This window comes from Amblyraja radiata, chromosome 5, assembly GCF_010909765.2.
Source record: "Amblyraja radiata isolate CabotCenter1 chromosome 5, sAmbRad1.1.pri, whole genome shotgun sequence".
Lineage (NCBI taxonomy): Eukaryota > Metazoa > Chordata > Chondrichthyes > Rajiformes > Rajidae > Amblyraja > Amblyraja radiata.
The window spans coordinates 42966633-42994256 of record NC_045960.1 but is presented as its reverse complement, the minus strand read 5'-3'; the positions used below and the strand labels follow the sequence as shown (position 1 = coordinate 42994256).

The following is a 27624-nucleotide window of genomic DNA, read 5'->3' as shown; positions in this document are numbered from 1 at the left end:
TAATGATGCCAGTAGCTTTCTGTCACAAACATGAATTAAATATTTGCAAATTGCAGATAATGACCACGAGAGACTTGTTCTTCTAAAAAGAAATGGTGAACAAATATTTCCCCATTAGTTGTTAACCCATACGTTGCAGTTCTGTAAAGTGTGTTGACCTTGTGATTGTACCCTTTTTTAATCTGGGCAAAATGATTTACTCCATTCATTGTTGCAGTTAGTAAAATATAATGTCCCTTGGTAACACAATGTGCTTACAAAGAGTCGTTGTTTACCTAACCTGTTCTCCCTTTACCACCTCTCTTAATTTCTCAACTGATAGACTCGTTTTCTGGTATCTAACCTTGAATGAGCCATAATTCATCTGTGGTATATCTGGTGCTAAAATATTAATTAATTCGTTTGTTACAAGATGTACAATAATACTTTATTAGCCAAGTATGTTTTGCAACATATGGGTAATTTAATTTGCCAAGTCATTTATACAAATAAAAAGCACCAGGACATACAAAATACATTTTAACATAAACATCCACCACAGTGACTCCTCCACATCCCTCACTGATGGAAGGCGGAAAAAAAGTTCAATCTCATCCCTTCTTTGTTTTCCCGCGGTCGGGGGCTTCGACCCTTCCGTTGACTAGACGATCTTACTCTAGTAGCAGGCGGCGGGCCTCCTCGTCGGGACGATCCATCTCCTGCATCGGGGGGATCTCAGCTCCCCCGCGCCGGCGATCGGACCCTGGGTCGAGGCTGGTCAAACCTTCTGCGCCGTTGGTCTCTACCCGAGACTGCGAGCACTCAATGGTAAAATCCACAGGCTGCGATTGGAGCGATCCCAGGCCAGGGATCGACTCCGATGGTAAATCCACGCCCCACGGTGTGGCTCAAATTCAGTACCAAGCGAGGTCTCCAGCTTCATGAAGTGAGGCCGCAGAGCGACCGGAGATACGACCCGGAAAACAATCGCATCTCCGGCAAGGTAATAGATTGGGGGGAAAAAAGTTTCCCCCGACCCCGTCCCCGTCCCCCACAGAAAACAAACCAGAGAACATTTACACAAACTTTAAAATCACACTAAAAATAACAAAAAAAGATGAAAAAACAGACAGACTGTTGGCGAGGCTGCCAATCGTACGGCGCCCTCCATACGATTCAAATTAGCTCTGAATTTGACTACTCTACTGTCCCTTTAGGTGGTCTGCCAGGGGCCATTCTCCAATCTTGAGTTCTTCCATCTCTCTGCAGTTTATATCCCTAACCTGCACCTATTTCTATTCAAACTTGTCTTCAAAAGAAGTTCTTGTCTTCATGAACAAATCAAAGCCTTGCGTCTCACTTATCGTTGTGTTCCTCCACTTAATTAGTCGTGTATGAATCTGCCACATTCCACCATTAGCAGTCGGCTGCTGATGCCCAAAATCTGCACTTATTTCTTCTCTTTATCCTCATTTGCTCTGATGTCTTTTCTTCGTCCAGATTATAGGTCGTATTATTAACATAAGGTGTACTTGTAACAATCTGATATTAACACCATTAGTGGTCCTGCCTAGTTCACCATTTTATCGTGAGCATGACATCCTCCACTGCACCACTACATTTTACAACTAAGAAGCGTGATGATACCATGCTTCCAGCAGTGGGCGTCCTGCTCAACCAGCTAAACCCTGCTTGTACGTTGATTTAACCAACTTGAGCTCCTAGCTATGTCCTCTGCTTTCTGATACTATCGCTACATAGTTGTGATGTGTTGCTTGTGTATGCTGAAAACAATAGAAAAATAACAAATATTACATTACTGAAACCAAACATAATGCATACAAAGAATATGTATGAGCTTGATGGAAACCTGCCATTTCATTTGAGGTTCCTTGTATTTGGAAAGTTTAGGGGCGTATAATCTTTGAGCTCCCCTCCTGTTCAGGTTAGTCTAAATGTATTAAGCATCATCCTGCAAAATATTTAGAAGTGGTTGTATTAAGTTGCAATTAAAAGAATTAAAGATGTAAACAAATAATGGCAGTGGCTTTGCAAATCTTTCCATCTTAACTTTTCAACTTTTTTTAAAGTGTGCTATTTCCCCTTGACTCTTTGACCCTAATATGTGAGTAGCACATCCAACGCAGGACCTACCGAAGCACAATTTTACGATCTGTGATTCCGCTCCACCCGTCCCTCCAACCTTGAAGGCATCATGACTTGTAAAGGATCATCTTCCTATCTTATCAGCATCGTCGAGGAAAAAACAGGAACATATCCTCAATCCTAGATTTTCATTTTCCCAACATCGAAAACTTGAAATGGCTGGCTCTACTGAAATTGCTCTTTCTCCAAGATTGTTTTTGTATTTTTGAAACACAATTAGTAAGATAACTGGTTTACATCTTACAACATGTTTACATCTCCTGAGTGAAATGATGTAACAAGACATATTAAAATCGGTTCCTTATTCGTAGAGACTGCATCTTCAATTGACATAATTGATGGATTTCACATATTCTCTCTGGTTTGATTACATTCTAATCCAATAAACATTTATTTCCTTGTCGTTTAGATTGGAATTTGCTAGTCCCCATTCAAAGCAAGAGAAAAGAACAGAAGACATCATGTTAACCTTTTGGCTAGTTGTCCTGTTCGCTGCGAGTGAAAGTTTGCAACAACATCCACCAGAGAAACTCAAAGGTGAGTGGTGTTTAAGATGCTCAAGGTTAAACTCTCTAGTACTTTGTTTACTACCATACTCACTCCTGGTTCACTATTTATTTCACTCTCTTGAACTTTTTTTTAAATGGTGGCTAAAACCAAGCTTTTGCCCATGGACTGGCTGTTCATACTTTTTGATGACTTGTCTGTTCCTGAGCACCTCGTGTACCCCAGACTGTCCTTGATAATGAAATAAATGTCAAAACAGGAGAAGATCCCAGCTCAGACATTGCTAGATGTTTATCGGCTGCTTTTCCATTTTGTAAAGTCAGCAGAGGGTGCTATCACTTCACAGTTGATTGTAAATCCAAGGCAATGCTAATTGTCATTTATCGAAAAGTTTAAAAAAAGTATGCTGGACTACAAACTGCATCTTTACATCTCTGGATGAAAAGTGAACTCAGCACTGTGCTGAGTTCAATTAAGTGTTCTCTTGCAATGCATGTAGTGACATTTCCAAGTTCCAACAATTACCAAAATAGTCTTAATTTTATTTTGTGTAACATCTAGCCAGAATGATTTGTTTTCATCTTTTTTGTGGTAATAATCGGGATGCACATAGCAGCCAATGTTGCCTGCCCTTGCTTCTCTATGTATGGGTGGAGCTCGGGTATTTGGTTACAGTGGGACTGACTCACTCTGCTCACGTCGTGTCAAATTTAACATGCAGGGTCAAGCATGTTGCAATTAATCAAATACTGGAGAAATGTCACCAGCCAAATTGTGAAAAGAAAAAGATTTGAGAAAAAAAAAATTGTTCTATGATACATTAAGAGTTAAATATTGTCAAAAGAATGAACTAAGTTACAAGTTTTGTCTGGGATTATAAGAATCATAGAATAAGTAAAAAACATTTATGTAAGTCAAAGATAAATGGAGGTTTGGCTTTGCCAAATTTCTTATTTTATTTTTGGGCAGTCCATATTAAAAACATGAATTTCTGGCTGGAAGAAATGGATCGACAACCAGATTGGTTAATGATGGAAAAGGAAGACTGTCTACCTTTTGAAATAGGTCCGATCATATTTGCCCCCACAAAACTGCACAAAAAAACCTATAAAGAAAACCCCATAATACATAGTGGAATACGAATTTGGAAACAAATAAAAAAAGATTTAAAATTGAATAATATACCACTATGCCTTCCCATTGTAAATAATCCTTCATTCAAATCATCCTTTATGGACAAAGGTTTCACACAATGGAAAAATTATGGAATCAAAAATATTGGACATCTTTATGGGAAAGGCACTTTTCTTTCATTTCAAGAGTTACAACAGAATTATGGACTGCACTCAAATAATTTCTTCAGATATCTACAAATTAGAGATTATGTTAAATCTAATACACAAGTCTACAGGAGTAGGGAATCAGAAATTCTTGATGAATGTTTGAACAAGCATCCTAATACTGAAAAACTAATAGCTTATATTTATAACACCCTACTAAACAACGAGGTACCACCAACCGAACCATATAGATACAAATGGGAAAATGAAATAGGTCACCCTATAACGAAAGATATGTGGGACGAAAGTTTACAACAAATACATCAATGTTCATTAAATGCCAGACATACTTTAATACAATTCAAGGTCTTACATAGACTACACTTCTCTAAAATAAAACTAAATAGAATCTTCCCACAAATCTCTCCTATTTGTGATAAATGTCTACATCTAGAGGCTAATTTAACACATACGTTTGCAAACTGTATAAAACTTAAACATTTCTGGACTGATATTTTTGAAATAACTTCAGAAGTTATTAATACAAAACTGGACCCAAACACAAAATTAATAATACTTGGAATATCAGAACAAAGTTTAACACTCACAACAAACCAAAGAAATCTCCTCGACTACAGTATAATAATCGGGAAAAAATTAATATTAAAATTTTGGAAAGGCCCTACAACCCCCACAATTAATATGTGGATTACGGAAATGTCGGAGACCCTATACTTAGAAAGAATTAGACTTGTCTTAATGGACAAACAAGATATTTTCGATAAAATCTGGGATCCATTCATTAACTATCTGAAGGGATAGATTGGCACAGCATGAGGACCCAACTGAAACTTGAACTCAGGATCAGATGAAAAGCTATACTTTATAATCTACGAACCTATCTCCATTGACGTATTACAGGTAACCCATTCCACCTCCTCTGTTTTTCTGTTTTTTTTTAATTTGTAACTTTCTACCCTCTTTTTCTCTCTCTTTCTATAAAAAATAAAAACACTAGAAGCAGAAGTAATTGATAATTGAAAATTTTAATAATGTATGACTGATGTATATGAAAAGTTGTTTTACTATAATATGTAACTATACTTTATAATATGTCTACTTCTAATAAAAATATTAAAAAGAAAAAAAAAAGAATGAACTAGGCCAGTCCCTTTATAAGTGATTAGTGCGACCACGTATAGGCACATGTACTGCTAGTGACATCGCATATATTGCAACTATCAAAAGAATACAGAAGAGAGCTTCCTGAATAAATTAAGGAGTGAAAGACTCATGAAAGGCGTATGCGAATCATGTGTTGAAAACGGGTCCCTTGGCCCACCGTATCCCTACCACTGGCTATCCCATCTATGACCCTCAAAAGGTACTATGTTCATTGCCTTCCAGCTATTTGACAGAGCCCCTGCAGTCTCCTTCCCTGCCTCTCGTATCAGCCTGAGATATATCTCATCTGGCCATTGGGATGTACCCACCTTTTAAGGCTACTTACTGTCTTCTAATACAGGACATCTAATCTCCTTTTCAATGGTAACTTGTTCTAGAATTGCACCGTACTACTGCCTGATTTCTCCTACTGAAATGTCCTTCTCTTTTGGGAAATATTCATTTAAAATCTTGCCTAGATCCTCATCTATTTTCACTTTGGTCTCTATTGGGCCGTACTGTTTCCCTGGTTACCCTCTTGACCTTAAAACAGTGGTAAAGAGCTTGGGATTTTCCTTATCTGAGAGAATGTGTTAAATCTCTGAGTGGGTTCCCTTGAGAGATGGTTGAAGCAGCTAGTAATTATCACGTCATGTTCTAATTGAATTAATTTCAGAAAATATTTTATGTCAAAATGTGGACATGATATTTTTTATTTGGACTATTGGTTCAGTTTATTTGCTATTTTTAAATTAGCGTTTAGCAAAATTATTAATTTTAATTATTATAAATACTTTTGTCAAGAGAGGCAAGAACATTCAGCATTTAAGCACAATTGTGTTGATAGCCTTATCAGACAAGCAACAATGCTAGTGATTGCAAAGTGCAATTTTGTTGACTATTGCAGATTTCCTTCCAGTTTTATTTGTTGTCAGCATGCAGACAGATACTTACAGCTAGATCATTTTGTATCAGGGCTTTTGTTGGGATGAATAACTTTTGTTACACTGCGTTGCAAATCATTTTAAAAAACTTAAAAGTTCTGTCAGTAAAGCCACTGTGTATGTGGCAGAATTCCAGTTGCATGGGATCTTGTAGAATAGCTCACTATTGTGTCGATACGCTTGATTAGGTTGGTGTCCAATTGCACCTTTGCCCAAGCTAATAACTTTAGTCTGAATTAATGACATCTGCATTTTCCTGAAGTTGAGTGGATTTTTAAATGTATTTTGATATCCGTTCACAAGTTCAGGCTTTCATGTTTTTAATTCTTTAGCAAAATGTTTCGCTTTTCATAAAGACATGCCATTTCTTACTAGGCCATTTTTTTTACACTTTGGTTTTTTTTATACCACCATAAGGCCACTTATTGACATCCATCTGACAAATGGAATTTGTGCACTGGTCAATGGTTTAGTCACATTTTGAAAAACTGATTCTGAAAACAAAAATTCTGCATGGTTATCATTTATTGCAAACATAAAGTTTTATTGATGGGTGAAACCAAGTCAGATTTTGGAATTGGTTTTATCGGTTAAAACTGAAAATTAAAGTCCTAATTATATATTTTATAATAATTAATTTTGAATATAGCATATTTGGATGCAACTAGTAGCTTTGGACCTTTGGTTTCTACAATAATGTTTGTCCCAAACATAATGGAGGGCATTGTACATCTGTGGATGATTCGTGATAACGGGTTTAGTTTAGATTAGTCTAATTTGTTCCTGATTAAATTGTTCACTTGTATGGAGTGTAGCTAACAAATACTTACAACCCAGCGGTATGAATATTGACTTCTCTAACTTCGAGTAACCCTTGCATCCATTCTCTCCCTGTACCCTCCCCACCCAAATCGTTGCACTAACTTCTAAGCCATCTTGTTGAATCTGGCTGTCTGTAACTCATTTTCACCTGGGGCACATCTAACAATGATTGGCCTGTTTCATTTATCATCATTACTTTTTTGCATATCTTTCATTCAATTGTTCTATATCTATATCCTCGCCTACATCTCATGTTTCCCTTTCTCCTGACTCTTAGTCTGAAGAAGTGTCTCGACCCGAAACATCATGTCTTCCTTTTCTCAAGAGATGCTGTCTGACCCGCTGAGTTACTTCAGCTTTTTGATTCTATCTTATGAAGAATAGCTACTTGAAGGCAAGGTATTACTGGCCACACATCGGTTTAGGAAATGGAATATATATCAGAGTGACATTATGTTTAGGGAAATGAGCAGAACATAAAGAATTCATTGGAACATTGAAGTTGGTGGGATGAAAATTTAATTGCTTGAGTAATTGCAGTCTGAAATAAAGGTTATGTAATAACTGAAGTTGATGTGTTGTACATTCTAGAACTTTCAACTGATGGACAAAAATATCTAAATAAGCAAATCGAAGCTGCTATCGATGGGGCAAAAGTTATGAAATCTCTCGCAGATAAAAATGACAGAGAACACCAAATGTTTCTACAAAATTTGGAACAAACCAATAAGCGAAAAGAGGTATGATGACATGTTCTACTGGTTGAATTTGGAACAACAGTGAAAAAAGAATTTTATATCACAACAGTAACACAGCCTTTGAAAACACATAATTATGGTCATTCTTTTTCTCATGACTTTCGATATGTCAGTGACAACCCTGAACTCTTTAGTCTTGAGTTAATCTATTTTTAGCCTTGCTTTCCATTGTCTTTTACAGCTTTAGCAGTAAACAATGGGATTCACTTTCTTAACCTCACCTCCTTGTGTTTTGTGAAGTGTTGTTTAAAGTCTTGGTCATGCCCCAATTATGATTTGCCATCTTATTTCCAGTTGCATAACTTGACATTTGACATGACTTGTTGAAAGTCATGTGTGCTTAAAAAAAAAATTGCTGTTTCCATCGTGTTCAAAGTTATAACAAGCAATGCATTCAGCAGACACTGTCTTTGAAAATGGCTACATTAAAAGGCAAATTTACTCAAATCTATTCGTTAACGTGCTAATGATTACACCATGCACTCATTTTTAATTGTATTATGCCCTTACAAGTAGCACAGACATTTTCAGCCAAAACTTAATTGCTAAATTATTTACCATTTTTGCAATCTAACCAAAAGCTGCCATCTATCTAACTGAAGGATGAAGATAGTGCCATTAAGACTATTTGCATTCTTAACATTACTGTCATTTTTTACTTAAAATGGAGTTCCCACATTCTTAATTGCTGAAGCTGATGTTCCTTTCACTTGAATCTGGGGTAATTTACACATTGGGTATGTCCAGTGTCTGACAGTGTGGGTATGGAAAATAGATGGCTGATCCAAAGCTTTCAGTGCTTACATTTGTAAATACAAATATTCTCAAAGACTTTGGCAGAAGTCAGAGCTCTTGGCAGAAGAGCTCTAGGCAGAAGCTCCTCTATCATCGTGCTTCTGGATGTAGCAAAAAAAGTTCCCATTCCATTTTAGTTTGGTGATACAGCGAGGAAACCGGCCCTTCAGACCAATGTGTCTGTGCCGACCAGCGATCCCAACACTATCCTACACACTAGGGACAATTTACAATTATACCAAGCTCTTTGGAGTGTAGATGGAAACGAGCTTCCAGAGGAAACCCATACAAGTCACTGGAAGAATGTACAAACTCCTTACAGACAAGCAACCGTAGTCATGATCGAACTCCGGTCTCTGGCGCTGCCAGGCAGCAATTTTACCGCTGTGCCACCCTGCTGCCCTTTTAAAGTTTCAATTGTTTCATTAACTTTGCCTCTATCATCTCTGGATTATGAACTATTAAACAATTTACTATGAAAGTAACAAGCGATTACCTTTAATTTCTTTGTCACCTCCCTGTAATTGTGGTGTTGTGAAGTTGCATGATATTGCACCACATCAGTCTTCTAACTTTGTCTCCCCTCCCCAAGATTGTGAAAATGATTTGCTGACCCAGCTGTTGATTTTTCATCTAATTTTTACCTTTTAAATGTTTCAAATTCTATCCACCCTTCTACTCCACCATCATAAGTGGCAAACTGAGTGTTGTTGCTCTACATTCCTGCCTCAGTTAAATTATTTAAATGGTTGCGAGGGCAATTCATCTACATGCCTTTGTTGGGCAATTGAAAACATTTGGGTGGAAGGTGTTGGGGATGTAATTCCAGGTGATAACATGTTTGATCTAGGCTTTAGCACTTCAGTTTCAAGTTTAATCTGATAGCAGATGCTTTTTGTCATCTGGATCACCGAACAGGAATGATAATATGACGCTAATAAACTAGGTGCAGAAAAAGACTTCCCTCTGGTCAGACATGGTGTGTCTGCTGTTCCACCAGCACACGCTGTGAGGAGAAACCTAACATCTTGTGTCACTCATTTCCCTTTCCCCGAATCTCGGTCTGAAGAAGGGTCTCGACCCGAAACGTCACCTATTCCTTTTCTCCAATGATACTGCCTGACCCGCTGAGTTACTCCAGCTTTTTGTGTCAATCTTCGGTTTAAACCAGCATCTGCAGCTCCTTCCTGCACACCTTATGTTTAACTTATGTTCATTTTGCATCCCTTCTTAAACCTGACTTGCTACACAATGCAGAAGTGCAAGTGGTCTGGACAAAGAGGAGTTTAAAAAGAGACACACAGTTGACAAGGTAGAACAAAACTGATGTTGCTCAGGCTAGGCATCTAGAACTGGCACTTAGTCTCAGAACTAGGAGTTGGCTGTTCAGAACTGAGATGGAAGGTAAATGTCTTCACATGGATGGGACAAAGTGTCTACCCATTAGGGCTGTGGTAGTTCAGATCCTGAATATATCCATTAGCCACCTATCAATAGGTTCTTGCATACTGAGGGCACTGAGAAATATAGGGTTAATGCAGGAAAGTGACATTCAGATAAAAGATCAGTCCTAATCCTAATTGGGGGAAGAGGCAAGTGGGGCCAATTAGCCCACTTCAGCTTCTGTTTCTTGTGCTCCCTGAAACATCGTACACGTGTCAATAATAAACCTAAACCTTCCTGGGATGTCAGGACTTTCATATGAAGAAAGACTGGATAGACTCGGCTTGTACTCGCTAGAATTTAGAAGATTGAGGGGGGATCTTATAGAAACTTACAAAATTCTTAAGGGGTTGGACAGGCTAGATGCAGGAAGATTGTTCCCGATGTTGGGGAAGTCCAGAACAAGGGGTCACAGTTTAAGGATAAGGGGGAAATCTTTTAGGACCGAGATGAGGAAAACATTTTTCACACAGAGAGTGGTGAATCTCTGGAATTCTCTGCCACAGAAGGTAGTTGAGGCCAATTAATTGGCTATATTTAAGAGGGAGTTAGATGTGGCCCTTGTGGCTAAGGGGATCAGGGGGTATGGAGAGAAGGCAGGTACAGGATACTGAGTTGGATGATCAGCCATGATCATATTGAATGGCGGTGCAGGCTCGAAGGGCCGAATGGCCTACTCCTGCACCTAATTTCTATGTTTCTTGTGCTAATTCAGTTATTTCCCACCAAAGGATGCACTGAACCAAGTATTTAATTAGAATTATTTCCTTTCTCCCATTTGACCGCCTAAATTGTTGGATTAGACTGGAAATTAAAACATTCCTTAATATTTCAATCTTATAAAGATCATGCTTCAAATTATTCCAAACTACATCCCGAACTGTTTAAAAAATGAAAAGATAGCATCATGCTGACTATTGTAGAAGGAGTTATTATTTGAGTTCTAATACCAGTTGAAAAGATGATTTTGGGATATTAATGCAGTTCTCTGAAAGTGCACCGAATATACATAACCAGTATATTTTGAGTGAATCGAGTGTTGAATGACTGAACTATCAAAAATTGTTATTGCTAACATCTATTTCATGGATGAAGGCAGGACAAATGTATTTGAAGTTAACCATGTGTAAACTATGCAGTGGCAAAGTAAATGAGTTTTTCTTTTTACTGTTAATCAGGAAGCGCTTGCAGCTGCCAAAGATGCTCAGAAAAAGCTGAATGAAGCTGAGCAATGTCAAAATAAAGAGAACCTCTGGGAAGAATGCAAGCCATGCTTGAGGCAAACTTGCACACAGTTCTACTCTAGAGTTTGCAGAAGAGGCTTCAGTATAGTTGAAAAAGAAGTAAGTAATATGTAAGAAACCTTTCCGTTTCTGTTACTTAGATTTTGCATTAAATATCTTAGTACACTTTCTAAGTATACATTTTAGTTACCGGTATGCTATTAAGAGACATGCCATACAGAAAACGGCTTTTTGGCACATTGTATATATGCTGACCACTAAAAATGTGCCTATACCAATCTCATTTTCCAGCATTTGGTGTGTATTTTGTATGTAGTGCTGATTCAGATGCTAATCCAGACTCTGCTTGAATGTTGCCAGAGTATCTGCCTCCATTTTCTTAATGGGTGTTCCAGAATGCAACCAGCCTTTAAATGAGAACATTTCTTCCTTGGATACACTCTAAACTATTATTCATCTTAAATCTATGCCCTTTGGAATTAGATAGCTCTACCATGGGGAAATGATTCATGCTATCTGCCTAAATTCTGTTTAGCTCTGCCAGGTGCTGTCACTGCCACCACTGCCACAGTGCCATGAAAAACTAGCCCAGCCTATCCACTCTCTCCTCATGCTTGGGATGGAATAGTTCATCCATGTGAATCTCCTCTGTGCCCCCTCTTGGTGTAACTGTGTCCTTCCATTAGTGTGGCAAGCAGAATTGATCTGGCCCAACCAATGTTTTGTGAATGTGTACCAATAAAAGAGCCACTCCAGGTTCGTGCTAATGAAGGCAAGTAACTTTATGCCGCCTTTGCCATCTGTTCTGCCATTTTCAGGAATCTTTAGGCTTGTACACCAACATCCCTTTGTTTCTCAATCTTCCCTTGAGCTCTATCATTTATGGTATATGTCCCACCCTTATTTAGCCACAAAACTATACAATTGTCAAGAATAAATTCCATCTGCCATTGCTCTGCCATTTTACCAGGTGATCAATATAATGATCTGGCCTTTCTACCTTCCTTAGCTGGCTTTGAACAGTTGTTCTATCAAGTTAATACCTATTATCACAGTGTGCTTTGAGAAATGGGAGCATTTATGCAGTTGAAAGACCAACATTCTTGACCTGTTCCTCTTCATTGTGCTCTTTCTATATAATCTAAACTACATTCTGAAGGCAAGAATACAGTTTTTTGAAGGAAGAATTAAAAATGGAATATTAAAATCTGCTATATATATATATATATGGCCAGTGGAACTTATTGTGCACAGTTTTGTGTGGCTTTTACTACATCCCATAGAATTAAATAGAAACAGAGCATTCCTGAGAATATCCTGTCTTGGCCATTGACAGCATCAGCCTGCATCTAATAGAACTGAACACTTGCAGAAAAAACTGAAAAATATCACAAATTGAGACCTCGTAGCTTGTAACATTGTGAAGTTTCTCTTGAGAAACATGATGAATTGACTGGACTCTCTTATGATCTGAATATTTTTTTAAATCCAAATAAATATTAACTTTAATAATACTAGTTCTTGTTCTCACTTTGAATGCATAAATGACAAACTGCAGGTTCAGTCACTCTTGTAATTAGAAAATAAAGCTAATTTCTGTACAAAACCCTTTAGCCTATATTATTGTTAAATCTTGACAGTGCTGAGGTGCAGTTAATGGTATGCTGAAGTAAAGTGTTTGTATACTCATTCTCCACATTATTCACATAAAGCTTAGCTGCACCAGTTGGCATGTGCAGAACTGAAAAATACATCAGTCCTGCTGGCCTTGGACTTCAGAGATGGTCTAAACAATTCCTCACATTATTCTTATTAAATGCCTATCCAGATCAACCGCAATTAATCATTTGCTAAATCTGAATTACTTAATATCTTAATTATACACATCATATATACATAACTTCCGAGACACCCCCACTTGTAATGTTAATAGAAAAGTTTTAATTTATTGCTATCATCTCTACCGAGATACAATGGGGGAAAAAACATCCAAATTATACAATGCAAATATATCAAGAAATGTAAAAGAGACCATGCAGAAAATAATATTACAGCCACAGAGAAATTGCAGAGAAAAAAAAAGTGCAAGGGCTGCAAGGAGGAAGATTGGGAATTATCCTAGGCCCATGAGAGGTCTATTCAAGAAGCTGTTCCTGAATCTGGTCATCTTCTTGCGTATGGCGTGCACAGCCTAAAGTTGTAGTTCAACTTGTTCTATTTGATCTATTTGTTTGTGCACGTCGGGTTGATTGCATTAGTCGAAACAGGGTGAACCATGTGAAGGTTGCAATCTCCCACCCCCCTGAATCTGGTGATACATGCTTTCAAGGTTTTGTATTTGCTGCCAGACAGGAAAGGGGGAAGAGTAACTGAGTTCTCTTTGATTATGTTAGCTGCTTTCCTGAGGCAGCGTAAAATTGAGTTGATTTGAGTAGTGGGGGGGGGGGGGGGGTTGGGGGCATGATAGACTAGATAGACACAATTCTCCGCAATTTGTTGTCATTTTTGGCAGAACAATTGCCATTCCAAGCTCCGGTGCATCCGGATAAGATGCTTTCAATGTTGCATCTGTAAAAAAAACCATTGGTAAGAGTCCTTGGAGGCATACCAAATTTACTTTCTTCTGAGGAAGCAGAAGTGTGCTTTATATATACCTGGGAACTTGAAACCCTCAACCATCTCCACTTCAACACTGGGGCATGTACTTCATGCCAATGACCAGTCCCTTTGGTTTGCTGACATTGAGGGGGAGGTTATTGACTTGACACCATGTTACTAAGCAATCTATTTCCTTTCTGTGCTCTGTCTCATCATTGTTTGAGATCTGGCCTACAATGGTGAAGTCAATTGCAAGATAAACAGAATTTGGCTGCACAGCCATGAGAGCATAGAGAGTATGGCGAAGTGTTGAGAATGCAGCTTTTTGGGGCACTTATGAATTATCGTGTAGTATGTTCTGTCCTCTGTCCTTACTGATGGAGATGGTAATGACACCATCATCACAAGGGGTCCTGTTCAATATTCATCATGACAAAATAAGTTATTCTTAAAATCACAGTTGATTAACACCCTTATTTAAAAAAAAGTTTGCAATCTTTGTAGAGTTTCACTTGCCTTTCAGTCATACAATGCCTGTTTAACTCCCAGTGCTCTATGAAGTAGACTGGAAGTAAACCACTAACGTATTTGGAGGCAGGTGATCAGGTTGGAAGAACTCTAACCAAATTAGTTAATGTTACTCTAAAAGCAATAGTCCCGACTATTTCATCCAATAATTAAAGCAAACACTCGAAATGCTCGGTAGGTCGGGCAACATCACCTGAGAGCAACTAGTATAATGTCTCAGGCTCACGAGAAACTTTTTGACATGAAATGTTAACACTCCATCTCTACAGATGTTGTGGGTTATTGTCAGTATTTTGGGGCTTTTTAGATTTCCATTTCATTTGCCTATCCTTGTCCCTGGGTTTCTGCTGCCCCACTAGCCAGGTAGACCAGCCAAATAATGGGAGGTGAAAAGGTTTGAGGAAATCCTCAATAATTCATGCATTCCTTCATTAGGAGTTTCACACTTTTTTCAATGTTTGCCACCAACTGTTGTTCTCACCAGGCAAAGCAGTATTCGGGTTTCGGCCCGAAACGTCGCCTATTTCCTTCGCTCCATAGATGCTGCTGCACCCGCTGAGTTTCCCCAGCAATTTTGTGTACCATTCCTGCTCCATGCTGCTTTGACCACAGACATTGCAAAAGTATAGCACAGTAACAGGCCCTTTGGCCCACAATATCCATGCTGAACATGATGCCAAGTTAAATCAATCTCTTCTGCCTATTAGTGATCCACATCCCTCTATTTCCCTGTGCCTACCCTAAAGGCTACTATTACACCTGCACACCCACACCCTTGGCAACGTGTTCCAGTTGTTTGCTCTCAGTTTTAAGAAAGACTTGCCCCATACATCTTTTAAACTTTGTCCCTTTCACCTTAAAACTATTCTCTCGTCTTTGACATTTCTACCCTGGCTATGTGCCACACCCATGCCTCTCATAAATTGATGTCGTTCTATCGGGTCTCTCCTGGACCTCTAACACTACATGGAAAAAAAACATTCCAAGTTTATCCAACCTCTGCTTATAGCTAAAGCCCTCTGAATCCAGGCTGCATTGTGGTAAACCTCCTCTGCATTCTCTCTGCATCCTTCCTGTAATGGGGTGACCAGAACTGCACACAATTCTCCGAATGCAGCCTAACCAACGTCCTACAGTGTTTTATCGTGACCTCCTGATTTTCATACCCCAAGACCAATGAAGGTGAGCATACCATATGCCTCCTTTACCACTCTTATCTACTTGTGTTGCTGCTTGCAGGAAGCTATGGGCTTGTGCTCCAAGATCAGAAGGATGTACAGAGATGCATCACAGGAAGGACAAAGAATGTTTTGGGTGCAATTCTTATATGGGTTAATTGAAATTTGCCACGCTGATATAAGTGAACATAAATACCTTTGGCGCTTTCGTTTATCAATGCAACTTATTTGGAATGAAAAGTAAGCTGGGAAAGAACTGCTATAAAATATCTATAGAATCTGATCATCAATTAATTTCTCCCAAACAGGTTGAAAAATTCCTTAATGATACACCAGCAGTTTCTGTTTGGGTTAATGGTGATAAACTGGACTCGCTGATTGAAAAGAATGACGAACTGGGTGAACAATTTGAACATGTTGAGAGACGGTATGAAGATATGGATGAGATGTTCAAAGAGAGTATGAAGGTGTTTGAAACGATGGATAGAATGCCCAGCAGTCCCTTCGACAGCATTGGAATTTTCCCAAAGCATTTTTCCTTGTTTCCAGATTACTCCTTTCCCCAGTTTAGACCCAACGTCTTTGATGGTCATGGAATGCTTTCCTCTTTCTTCGACATGACTCAGAAGATGTTTGAGAGATTCCATAAAATCATTCATGATCCCGAATTAAATAAAGAACCATTTCCTGAGGAAGGTAAGAAATAATTATTGGTACCGTTTTACTTGATTTTAAACAGATGTTTTATAAAAAACATAAGTTTTAAATTTGCCTGCAGCAATCTTTGACCAACCAACAGAAACATACATCTGAACATTCAGATTTAAAATTTGGAAAGGTCACAAATACTTGTCAGACAGTATTGCAAAGGGGGCATTTGTCCTGGCTTGGCCTGGGCGTGTGGCTTGCAGAAAACTGGGCTATATGTAGAACTGCCTGTGAAGTGTTGCACAGTTTATCGTTCAGTTTCTATTCCACTATCGGGTTCAGTTGCTGAAATGATAAACAGCATTCATAATTAACCAAAACCCTTGGACTGAGTGTTTGGGGGGGTGGGGAGAGATGTAATAGTCATGCTTATTATTTGGATTGGTCTCTTTCTCATTAGACATAACATGCTGTTTGACCTCCCAAAGTTAATTAGAATTAATGAAGAGATGAACTGAGATACAAGGTTGAAAAACTGCAATGAATGTGCAGGGTAAATGTACAATTGGAAAATGAGCTTTAGTTATAAGTGCAAGGTAATGTTTTTGAATCAGAGATTCAGCTCTGGTCGATGGTGACTGCAAAGCACCCATATAGACAAATCTGACAGTAATCCTATTTTACACACCCCACATTCCTATTACGGACACTACCCTCTGATTCTACCACTCATCCACACCCTAGGGGAGATGTTTGTGATCATAAACTCCAGAGAAGATACATTGGTAGAATGGTATTTTTCCAAGCTGTTCATTCTCTGAATTGGTCCACAATGTTTCTGTTTTTAAATTATTCTTTTCATTTATTTTAATGTAGAGGAACAAAATGTGACAAAATTACCAGATGGGCAGGATCAACTCATTTGTCATGAAATTCGTCGGAACTCATCTGGCTGCATGAAGCTTTCCAACAAGTGTGAAAAATGCAAGGAGCTCATGTCTTTGGGTAAATTAATACATTCAGCCAAACATTAAGAAAGGATGCGCACAAATCTATTGTAAAAAGGGGCCATTTTGTAGGAGATTATGATCTTATTTGAATATAATAGTTGGGGGAAGTCTGTAAAGTCTACAAGCTGTCTCAACTGTTAAAGCAGCCAATACATTGAAGTAAAATTAAAATAAGTGAACTTAATTATATGAAAATGTCAGAGAATTCCCTAACCTTGCACAGCTGTGCATAAAGTCCCCAAGGGGTAATGTTAAATTATTGGGGGGGGGGGGGTAAGATTTGATAAGAATCAGAGTACAAGTAACTTTGTCACACAAACAGTGGTAGGTGTATGGAACGAGCTGCCAGAGGAGGTAGTTGAGGCAGGTACCATCACAATGTTTCAGAAACAATTAGACAGGTACATGGATAGGACGGGTTTAAAGAAATATGGCCAAACGCAGGTACTATAGGTAGGACTAGTGTAAATAGGACATGTTAGCCGGTGTGGGCAAGTTGGGCCGAAGGGCCTGTTTCCACGCTGTGTGACTCATTCATCTGTCAAACCATCTCTGATCTTGTGAAATATAACAGATAACTTGGTGTCCAGGCAAATGCTTATTCCTCAACTAATGAACATTAATAATGTGAAAACATTACAATTAGTTATGAATGGAAATACCATATTTGCTCACATAAAAATTTTCTTTAGTTTAGAGATACAGCGTGGAAACAGGCCCTTCGGCCCACCGAGTCCATGCCGACCAGTGATCCCCATACACTAGCACTATGCTACATACTAGGGACAATTTGCAATTCTTACTGAAGGCAATTAACTTAAACCTGCATGTCTTTGGAATGTGGGAGGAAATGGAACTCCCAGAGAAAACTCGCGGGGAGAACGTACAAACTCCATACGGACAGCACAAATAGTCAGGATTGAGCCCGGGTCCTCTGGTGCTGTAAGACAGCAACTCTACCACTGCGTCACCATGGCACCGCAGTTTTGGTATCGTAACAAGAACTCTGCACAAACGTTGTAACTACATCTGTTGTGAAAAAATGTAATTCTTGTTAAAAAGGATTTTGAGTACAAGCACACCTGGAAAATATTGATGTATTGGAACCAGAGGAGAATGGAACTAGAATTTAATGTAAGCAAATAGTATACCGAAGATAGACACAAAATGCTGGAGTAACTTAGCGGAACAACTCTGGAGAGAAGGAATGGGTGATATCACCCATTCCTCTACAGAGATGCTGCCTGGCCTGCTGTTACTCCAGCATATTGTGTCTATTTTCAGTGTATAAGAGCATCTGCAGTTCTTACCTACACAAGCAAATAGTATAGATGTCATTAAATGAAAGCTAGAAGGATAAGATACAAGGGGGTTTAAGAAGGAACTGCAGATGCTGGAAAATCGAAGGTACACAAAAAAGCTGGAGAAACTCAGCGGGTGCAGCAGCATCTATGGAGCGAAGGAAATAGGCAACGTTTCGGGCCGAAACCCTTCTTCAGACTGAAAAGGGTTTCGGCCCGAAACGTTGCCTATTTCCTTCGCTCCATAGATGCTGCTGCACCCGCTGAGTTTCTCCAGCTTTTTTGTGTACCTAAGATACAAGGGGGATTGTGCTAATGGATGAAATGATTCAGCGGATAAAATCTAATTAGTGAAATCGATATAAATAAAGCTAACATAAAATAAAATTATGTTAATAATGATTTGCATTAATTCAACATGAACAATGAATTGCAGAGGGCAGTGCAAACTTACCTACTTTTGAAGTAGCTAATGTTGGAAACTAGTCAAGGTGTAAATTGCCAATCCACAACAAACTTTGCTTATGGTTATACAACATTGTTTTCCTTTCACGTTTATACCCAGAGACATCCTATATCTTGCTAATACACAATGTTTCTCAATTGGACACTTACAAATGTAAAATTCTGAACAAATCATGATTCTGTTGATAATAAACCTGGCACTGGTTTAACAATTTGGATATTTCTATGATTGATTTTCTCATTTTTTGCAGAGTGTTTTGACGCCAATCACAAACCATTACGGAAGTCATTTGAAGAATCCCTCTCAATGGCAGAGAATTTTGCAAGGAAATATGATAATCTAATGGAAGATTTTCAAGAGTACATGGAAAATAAAACAAAGGAGTTGGACTCTCTTAACAAACAATTTGGATGGGTGTCTAAGTTGGCAAATTATACAAAAAGCCCAGATGGATTTTTCAAAATTAAAGCAGTAAGTTTGTACATTGACACATGGCAGGGGTTTATCATGTGGACGTGGTTGTATGCTAGGAATTAATTTGTGTAACATTTAAAATATTTGTGCAATAACAGAATACATTACTTTTTTGGGAAGAGTTTAAACTATTCCAAATATCAGGACATGCAATCTATTCTAAAATTCATATGTGGTACCACTGCAAAGTCCTCGTACAGGATTGATTGGAGCATACCGGTTAAATCCAATCATTGTCATACAGCATGGAAACCTGCTCTTTGACAAAACTGGTCTTGCCAACCACAGTACAGCTCGTTTCATATACCCACTACCCTTTGTGTGAAAAAGTTCCCACAAATTAAATCCTTTCAAGTCTCACCTTAAACTTAATGTCCTCGGGTTCTTTTTCCCCTACCCTGGATAAAATACTCACTGCATTCACCCTATCAATTCCCCTCATGATTTTATACACCTTTATAGGATCACCCTTTAGCCTCCTGCGCTCTAAATAATATGGGCCTAGTTTGCCCAATCTCCCTATAGCTCAGGCCCTCGAGTCCTGTCAACATCCTCACAAATCTTCTCTGCACTGTTTCCAGCTTAATGATGTCCTTCACAGAGCAGGGTTAACAAAACTGAACAAAGTACTCCAAATGTGACCTGACAATGCCTTGTACGACTGTAATATAATGTCCTTAACTTCTATACTCAAAACCTGTCTGAAGGCCAATGAACCAAAAATATCTGTTAACACCCTATCTGCTTGTGTCACCACTTTCAGGCAAGTGTGTACCTGCAACCCTACATCCCTCTGCTCCACAACACTAAACATTCCCCGACCATTCACCCTGGTTTGACGTCCCAAAATGCAGCACCTCTCACTTACCTACATCAATCTCCATTACCTATTCCACTGCCTATTAGCTCAACTGATCAAGATCCTGCTGCAATTTTTGATAAGCATCTTCACTGTCAATGATAGCACCTATGTTAGTGTCAGCTGCATGTATATTTTTCTGCTCATGGTATTCAACTGCAACCATGCTGAACTCTGGATCTAAAACACCCCCCTCACCAAAATAGTAATTTACTCATCAATTGCTTAAGGACTTCTGCTTATTGCAGCACTTCTTTGCTTATTCATATTTTTTCACTTTTGTTGTGAAACTCTATGAGGCGGGTTTGTTACTCCTTTGAATTTGTAAATGCTGAACATTGAAGCAGACTTGTTGCTTTTTTACACTTTTTTTTGCTAACCTATATGCAACAGATGATTTCTATCAGAGTTCAGAGAGGCCGAGTTATAGTAGGAATTATGAGCTGACAATTTTTATTTCCGATATATGTACAGATAGTGATTGTAGCTGGCATGCTGACTAGCGTTTTTAAAAAAACGAACAAAAACATTCTGATACTGTACAGCTCGGCTGACGTTCAAAGCCTGCCTTTATACGGCCAAAATAATTTCCTTCCTCCTGCTTTAACACTGAACCTCAGGTCAAGACAGAAACTATAACATTTAAAAGACACTTCGACAGGTACACGCATAGGAAAGGTTTAACTGGATATGGGCCAAACGCAGGCTGACATCCGAAGGGCCTGTTTCAGTGCTGTATGACTCTATTCCAATTACTACAGGAAATGCATGATCCCATCATATTCATGGCCGCTCTCTTAGTCAGAAGGCTGTATTTTAAACCAATTGTGTACAGCTAACGAGAAAATGCATTGTTTTTTTTCTTACGCAGATAATGTCAAAATCTGAAAACAACAACAGTACATCCAGCATTCCTGATACCAATGTCACTGTCCAGATATTTGATTCATCCCCATTTACTTTTGCCATCTCTGGAGACTTCAACTGGGATGATGCAGAGCTCTCAGAAATGCTGTCACAGAAAGCATTGGACCTTTACAATGAGAGGAAGATTTTAGACTTACCAACTAATCAGCTGGAAACCATGTGAGCATCACATTTTTCTTTACTGAAGCACTTATTTGCACTCTTTACCTCTAGAATTAACAATTCATGTTCCCTCACTCATTATACATTTAAGGTCATCCAATCCTGCTGCATATATCCTAACTCGCTGAATGTAATTAGTCCATCATTGGCAACTTTTTCTTCAGATGGCAAGAGCCAGAGCTCTGTAACTCTATTCCTAAACATCTCCCCCCCCCCCCCCACCTCATCTCTCTCTCTCATTTTATTTAATCCATCTTTTTGCCCAGACAGTAGTTATCAGCATCAATTTCTCCTTTGCGTCAAGTGCTTAGTTTAGAGATACAGTGTGGACACAGACCCTTCGGGTCACCGGGTCCACACTGACTGGTGATCCCTGCATATTAACACTATCCTACACACACTGGAGACAATTTTTACATTTACCAAGCCAATTAACCTACAAACCTGTCCGTCTGGTGTGTGGGAGGAAACCAAAGATCTTGAAGAAAACCCACATGGTCATGGGAAGAATGTACAAACTCCATACAGACAGCACCTGTAGTCGGGATCAAACCTGCAAGCTCTAAGGCAGGTCTAGACTACCGTAATTGTATTTGCCTCAATTATGGCATACGTACACCCAGCATACTTTAATACTCCCAACCTGTCAAAGGCCCCCCCGCCCAACACTTCTCTTCAAGCAAACCAGTAATTGCCCAGCAAATAGTTGCATATTTAAAGTAATCTGTTCCCAAGCCCAATATTTTAATTTTGTTTTATTGGGATTCTTAAATTGCCTACAAGATTGTAAAAACACTTTCATTACTGACATTGTGTACTTGTACATTACCACAGAGACATTGAGCAGCCCGTGTAGCTCCTTAAAGGGATCATTGCTATTCTCCCAAAGTTCACTAGTATGGGATCAAAATGTTATTAATCCTTGTGCTCCACCATGAATTGACACTGAGACGCTACACTTTGCTGGAATGCTTTCCCGACACAGTTCATTAAAAAAAACGTGCACTTCGCAAGAGCTGTATAGCAGGAGATGCCAAGTTTTCACTCCTCTCCATGCCATCAATAAAATGAGGACCAACAGTCAGCCTGGTTTGGTCTCAAATTCTGCCACTCAGGTGGGGACCACAATTTTAACACTCCCTACCATTCCATTTAACTGGTGTAAAAATCACATATACTTTTACTCAGGATCTATTTACTGAGATCACATTTTACTTTATATGTGTTGCAAAATATGGATTAATTTGTGTGTTGGCTTCAAGGGTGTGGAGCTTTCTATACCCAAGTACTTAACATAATTGAATTTACCAATAATTAATGCTCATGGTGCAGTAATGTCTGTGGCTCATTTCTCTACAAAATCCTTAATATACAATCAACTTGAAGGTTCAAACTCCGGTGGTTGCTTGTTAAGCGTTTGCAATAAGCATTTGAATTATGCGCATAACTTGTTTAATGTAAGGTTTGAAAATCTCAATAACTTCTCCATTGCTTTACAGAGAAGCGTGAAAGGAGCAAGTTCTTGCTTTACTTGCTTAGAAGACTACTTCCATAAACCTTACTGGGTAGCAAATAGGTTTATAGCACAAAACTACTGAGAATCCTCTGCACTAATGTTACTGGCATACTGCACTGCTGCAATCACTTAACATGAACTATTAAATAAATGCTATTGGAAGCAAGTATTATGGCTGATTTTTAAAACTGTTTCTTCACTTAGGATTTACAGTGCAAAAATAAAACTTGATTTTAGTCTGCAGAGAATGGTTACTAGGGAATTCTGCGATTTCTTTCAAATTGTAAAATTGGTCACCAAAAAGACCAAAGGATCAAATAAATAAGTTAATGGAAGAGGATTTTGGGGGGGGGAGACAGAAACTGCAAATGAAAATGAGTATTGCATACTCAGAAGATTAGGAAGGGGGAGGCTCTGAAACATCCAAAGGAAGTTGAAACAATTTTATATTCAAATACCAAGGAATATGCTGCTTGTAATGTTATCCACAAACACTTTAGCACAGGTTATTCCACTCCACCTCAGGCAATACAGTGCCATTCATCGGGCCAAAAGGAGATATAGTTATGGGACAATGCCAAATGAACAGATCAGTGGACACAGTTCACCAGTCACACAGGGTGTAACGCAACTTATATGGCAGGAGTTCAAATGGGGATTTGCATTTTCAAAGATATTTGGAGGAGATATCAGCTCTCACAGATAAGGAGGGACTTTGGACCAGATCACAATGCAAGTGGGGCTATGGCCTACTACTAGAATGTTTTCATTGCCATCTCATCTCCCCACTCAAACTAATTCTGCAGCTTGCGCCAAGCCTGGAACGTTTCATTAGTGTACTGCTCGATTTGAAATAAAGTTATCCCTCCTTTACTGCTTAGTCTTCTCGATGCATTCAAGATCCACAACCCCAGCTTTCAGATATTTCCATTCCTTCAATTTATCAATTCAGATAAAAAGCATTAAAATTATGAACCACAATTCAAGGCTAAAGTAGATCTTAAAGAGTTAGGATCCAAAAAGTCACACAAGTGGAAACAGAATTAGTTCAAGGGTCACAAATATTAACCATCGTCAGAGGGGATGGGGAAAAAAGTGAGGGAAATTGAAAGATAAGCAAATTGTAAAGCTCAACAGCTCAGCTTTAGTATAATGCAAAAGATTTATACCGGGGAAAGAATAAAAATCAGCTGCTTTAACTTTGTGGCAAGTAGGAATGCCAAGATGGTGAAAATCTCATTTGGAAAGGCATGGACTGTGGGAATTTGTAAGGAAGGTTACAGCTGACTGACTTCAATGTTAGAGATTAATAGTGTATTGGATGTGGTCTATGATTTCATCATTGCCTTACACAAGGTGGTCACACTAACACCCATCGGCTCAGTGGCCAGGGTTAAATAAGGTGATAGTTCATGATAATTTGTGATTCAAAGGCTATAGGATATAGGAACATGGCAAAGTTCAAATTATTACATGTGACGGGCAAGGTTATGAGCTAGGAGTACAGTTCTTCTTGCGTATGGCGTGCACAGCCTAAAGTTGTAGGACAAATTGTTCTATTTGATCTTACTTGATTGTGCACGCCAGGTTGATTGCATTCGTCGAAACAGGGAGGACCACGTGAAGGTTGCAATCTTCCACCCAGAGTACAGTTCTCATAAGCCAGGAAAGATTCTCCATCTCAGAGGATCGAGTGCCAATTTCAAGTTCAGGTTCAAGTTTATTGTCATGTGTGCCTGATAGGACAATGAAATTCTTGCTTTGCTTCAGCACAGAGCATAATAGGCATTGACTACAAAACACATGAATAAATAAACTGCAAAGTGCAGATAACAAATAATGGGTTATTAATGTTCAGAGTTTTGGCCGAGCCAGGTTTAATAGCCTGATGGCTGTGGGGAAGTAGCTATTCCTGAACCTGGTTGTTGCAGTCCAGGAATTTTAGAATTAGTCCAAGATTTATTCACCGCAAGAAATGCAACACCTGTCCCTTCACCTCCCCCCTCGACTCCATTCAAGGTCCCAAGCAGTCGCTCCAGGTGCGACAAAGGTTCACCTGTATCTCCTCCAACCTCATCTACTGCATCCGCTGCTCTAGATGTCAGCTGATTTACATCGGTGAGACCAAGCGTAGGTTGGGCGATCGTTTCGCCGAACACCTCCGCTCAGTCCGCAATAACCTACCTGAACTCCCGGTGGCTCAGCACTTCAACTCCCCCTCCCATTCCCAATCCGACCTCTCTGTCCTGGGTCTCCTCCATTGCCAGAGTGAGCAACAGCGGAAATTGGAGGAACAGCACCTCATATTCCGTCTGGGGACCTTGCGTCCTTATGGCATTAACATTGAATTCTCCCAATTTGGCTAGCCCTTGCTGTCTCCTCCCCTTCCTTAACCCTCTAGCTGTCTCCTCCCACCCTCCCATCCGCCCGCCCTCGGGCTCCTCCTCCTCCTCCCCTTTTCCTTCTTTCTTCCCCCCCCCCCCACCCCCCATCAGTCTGAAGAAGGGTTTTGGCCCGAAACGTCGCCTATTTCCTTCGCTCCATAGATGCTGCTGCACCCGCTGAGTTTCCCCAGCAATTTTGTGTACCCAAGATTTATTCAATGTGGGACCTTACTTTCCAGTAGAAAAATTGCTCACTTCAAAACCAATTTGAAAAGGTTTAACATTGATATAGTCCCATTTCCAAAAAGCAACACAATCTGGGATATTGTTGTACACAATGTTTTGAAGACATACATTTAAATAAGTGGTAATTGAGTCTCATAAAAGCCTCAAAGAATGAACAATGTCCTTCATTAAACTGGCTGTAAGTGTAACATTTTGGTGGGAGCCAGGGTTATTAGAAGTACTTATTTTCTACTGAGTCATAGATTCAGCGAGGAATCAAGCCCTACGTCTCAACGCCACACTAGCCAACATGTCCCAGTTACACTACTAGTCACACCTACCTGCATTTATTCCTCCAAACCTGTCCTATCCATGTACCTGTCTAACTGTTTCTTAAGCATTGGGATAGTCCCAGCCTCAACTACCTCCTCCAGCAGATTGTTCCTTTGTGATTGATTTCTTTGTGAAAACGTTACCCCTCAGATTCATATTAAATCTTCCCCTTCACCTTAAACCTACAGTGCCTTCCATAATGTTTGGGACAAAGACCCATTATTTATTTATTTGCCTCTGTACTCAATTTGAGATTTGTAATAGAAAAAAATCACATGTGGTTAGAGTGCACATTGTCAGATTTTAATAAAGGCCATTTTTACACATTTTGGTTTTACCATGTAGAATTTACAGCAGTGTTTATACATAGTTCCCTCATTTCAGGGCACCATAATGTTTGGGACACAGCAAAAATGAAAGTAGTCATGTTTAATATTTTGTTGCATATCCTTTGCATGCAATGACTGCTTGAAGTCTGCAATTCATGGATATCAGTTGCTGGGTGTCTTCTCTGGTGATGCTCTGCCAGGCATGTATTGCAGCCATCTTTAGCTTGTGCTTGTTTTGGGGGTTTTCTCTTCAGCATATAAAAGTCATGCTCAATTGGGTTCAGATTAGGCGATCGACTTGGCCACTGAAGAATTTACTATTTTTTAGCTTTGAAAAACTCCGCTGCTGCTTTAGCAGTATGTTTGGGATCATTGTCTTGTAGAATGAACCACCGGCCAATGAGTTTTGAGGCATTTGTTTGAACTTGAGCAGATAGGATGTGTCTATACACTTCAGACTTCATTATGCTACTACCATCAGCAGTGTATCATCAATGAAGATAAGTGAGCGAGTACCTTCAGCAGCCATACATGCCCAGGCCATAACACCCCCACCACCGTGTTTCACAGATGAGGTGGAATGCTTTAGATCTTGGGCAGTTCCATCTCTCCTCCATACTTTACGCTTGCCATCACTCTGATATGTTAATCTTCATCTCATTTGTCCACAAGCCCTTTTTCCAGAACTGTGGTTGCTCTTTTAAGTACTTCTTGGCAAACTGTAACCCGGCCATCCTATTTTTGCGGCTAACCAGTGGTTTGCATCTTGCAGTGTAGCCTCTGTATTTATATTCATGAAGTCTTCTGCAGACATTGGTCATTAACAAATCCATACCTGACTCCTGAAGAGTGTTTCTGATCTGTCGGACAGGCGTTTGGGGATTTTTCTTTATTATAGAGAATTCTTCAGTCATCAGCTGTGGCAGTCTTCCTTGGCCTGCCAATCCCATTGTGATTAGTAGGCTCACCAGTGCTCTCTTTCTTCTTAATGATGTTCCAAACAGTTGATTTTGGTAAGCCTAAGGTTGGGCTGATGTCTCTAACAGTTTTAGTCTTGTTTCTCAGTCTCATAATGGCTTCTTTGACTTTCATTGGCACAACTTTGGTCCTCATGTTAATAAACAGCAATAAAAGTTTCCAAACGTTATGGAAAGACTGGAGGAAAGACTAGGTGCTGAGAACTCTTATACCTGCATTAAGGAAGCAATTAAACACACCTGAGCAATTACAAACCCTGTGAACCCATGTGTCCCAAACATTATGGTGCCCTGAAATGGGGGTTCCTATGTATAAACACAGGAACTGCCCAAGATCCAAAGCATACCACCTCATCTGTGAAACACGGTGATGGGGGTGTTATGGCCTGGGCATGTATGGCTGCTGAAGGTACTCGCTCACTTATCTTCATTGATGATCCAACTGCTGATGGTAGTAGCATAATGAAGTCTGAAGTGTATTGACACATCCTACCTGCTCAAGTTCAAACAAATGCCTCAAAGCTCATTGGCCAGTGGTTCATTCTACAAGACAATGATCCCAAACATACTGCTAAAGCAGCAGCGGAGTTTTCAAAGCTAAAAAAAG

At 39.3% G+C, this 27624-nt stretch overlaps 1 protein-coding gene across 3 annotated transcripts in view; it reads left to right on the top strand.

Annotated features, from left to right (window-relative positions):
* clu (clusterin) overlaps positions 1-22935 on the top strand; it is a 28313-nt gene extending 5378 nt beyond the window's left edge. For 2 of the 3 annotated variants that reach the window (XM_033021086.1, XM_033021088.1), the window contains exons 2-9: positions 2555-2682; positions 7454-7602; positions 11037-11201; positions 15715-16102; positions 16931-17059; positions 19082-19302; positions 21036-21250; positions 22753-22935. In XM_033021086.1, the coding sequence (XP_032876977.1) occupies positions 2607-2682; positions 7454-7602; positions 11037-11201; positions 15715-16102; positions 16931-17059; positions 19082-19302; positions 21036-21250; positions 22753-22762 (1353 nt within the window). In that variant the 5' untranslated portion in view covers positions 2555-2606 and the 3' untranslated portion in view covers positions 22763-22935. Of the gene's footprint in view, positions 1-960; positions 983-2554; positions 2683-7453; positions 7603-11036; positions 11202-15714; positions 16103-16930; positions 17060-19081; positions 19303-21035; positions 21251-22752 lie in introns of those variants that run through there. The other variant, XM_033021087.1, reaches the window with a different exon arrangement.
* Positions 22936-27624: the final 4689 nt, after the last annotated feature.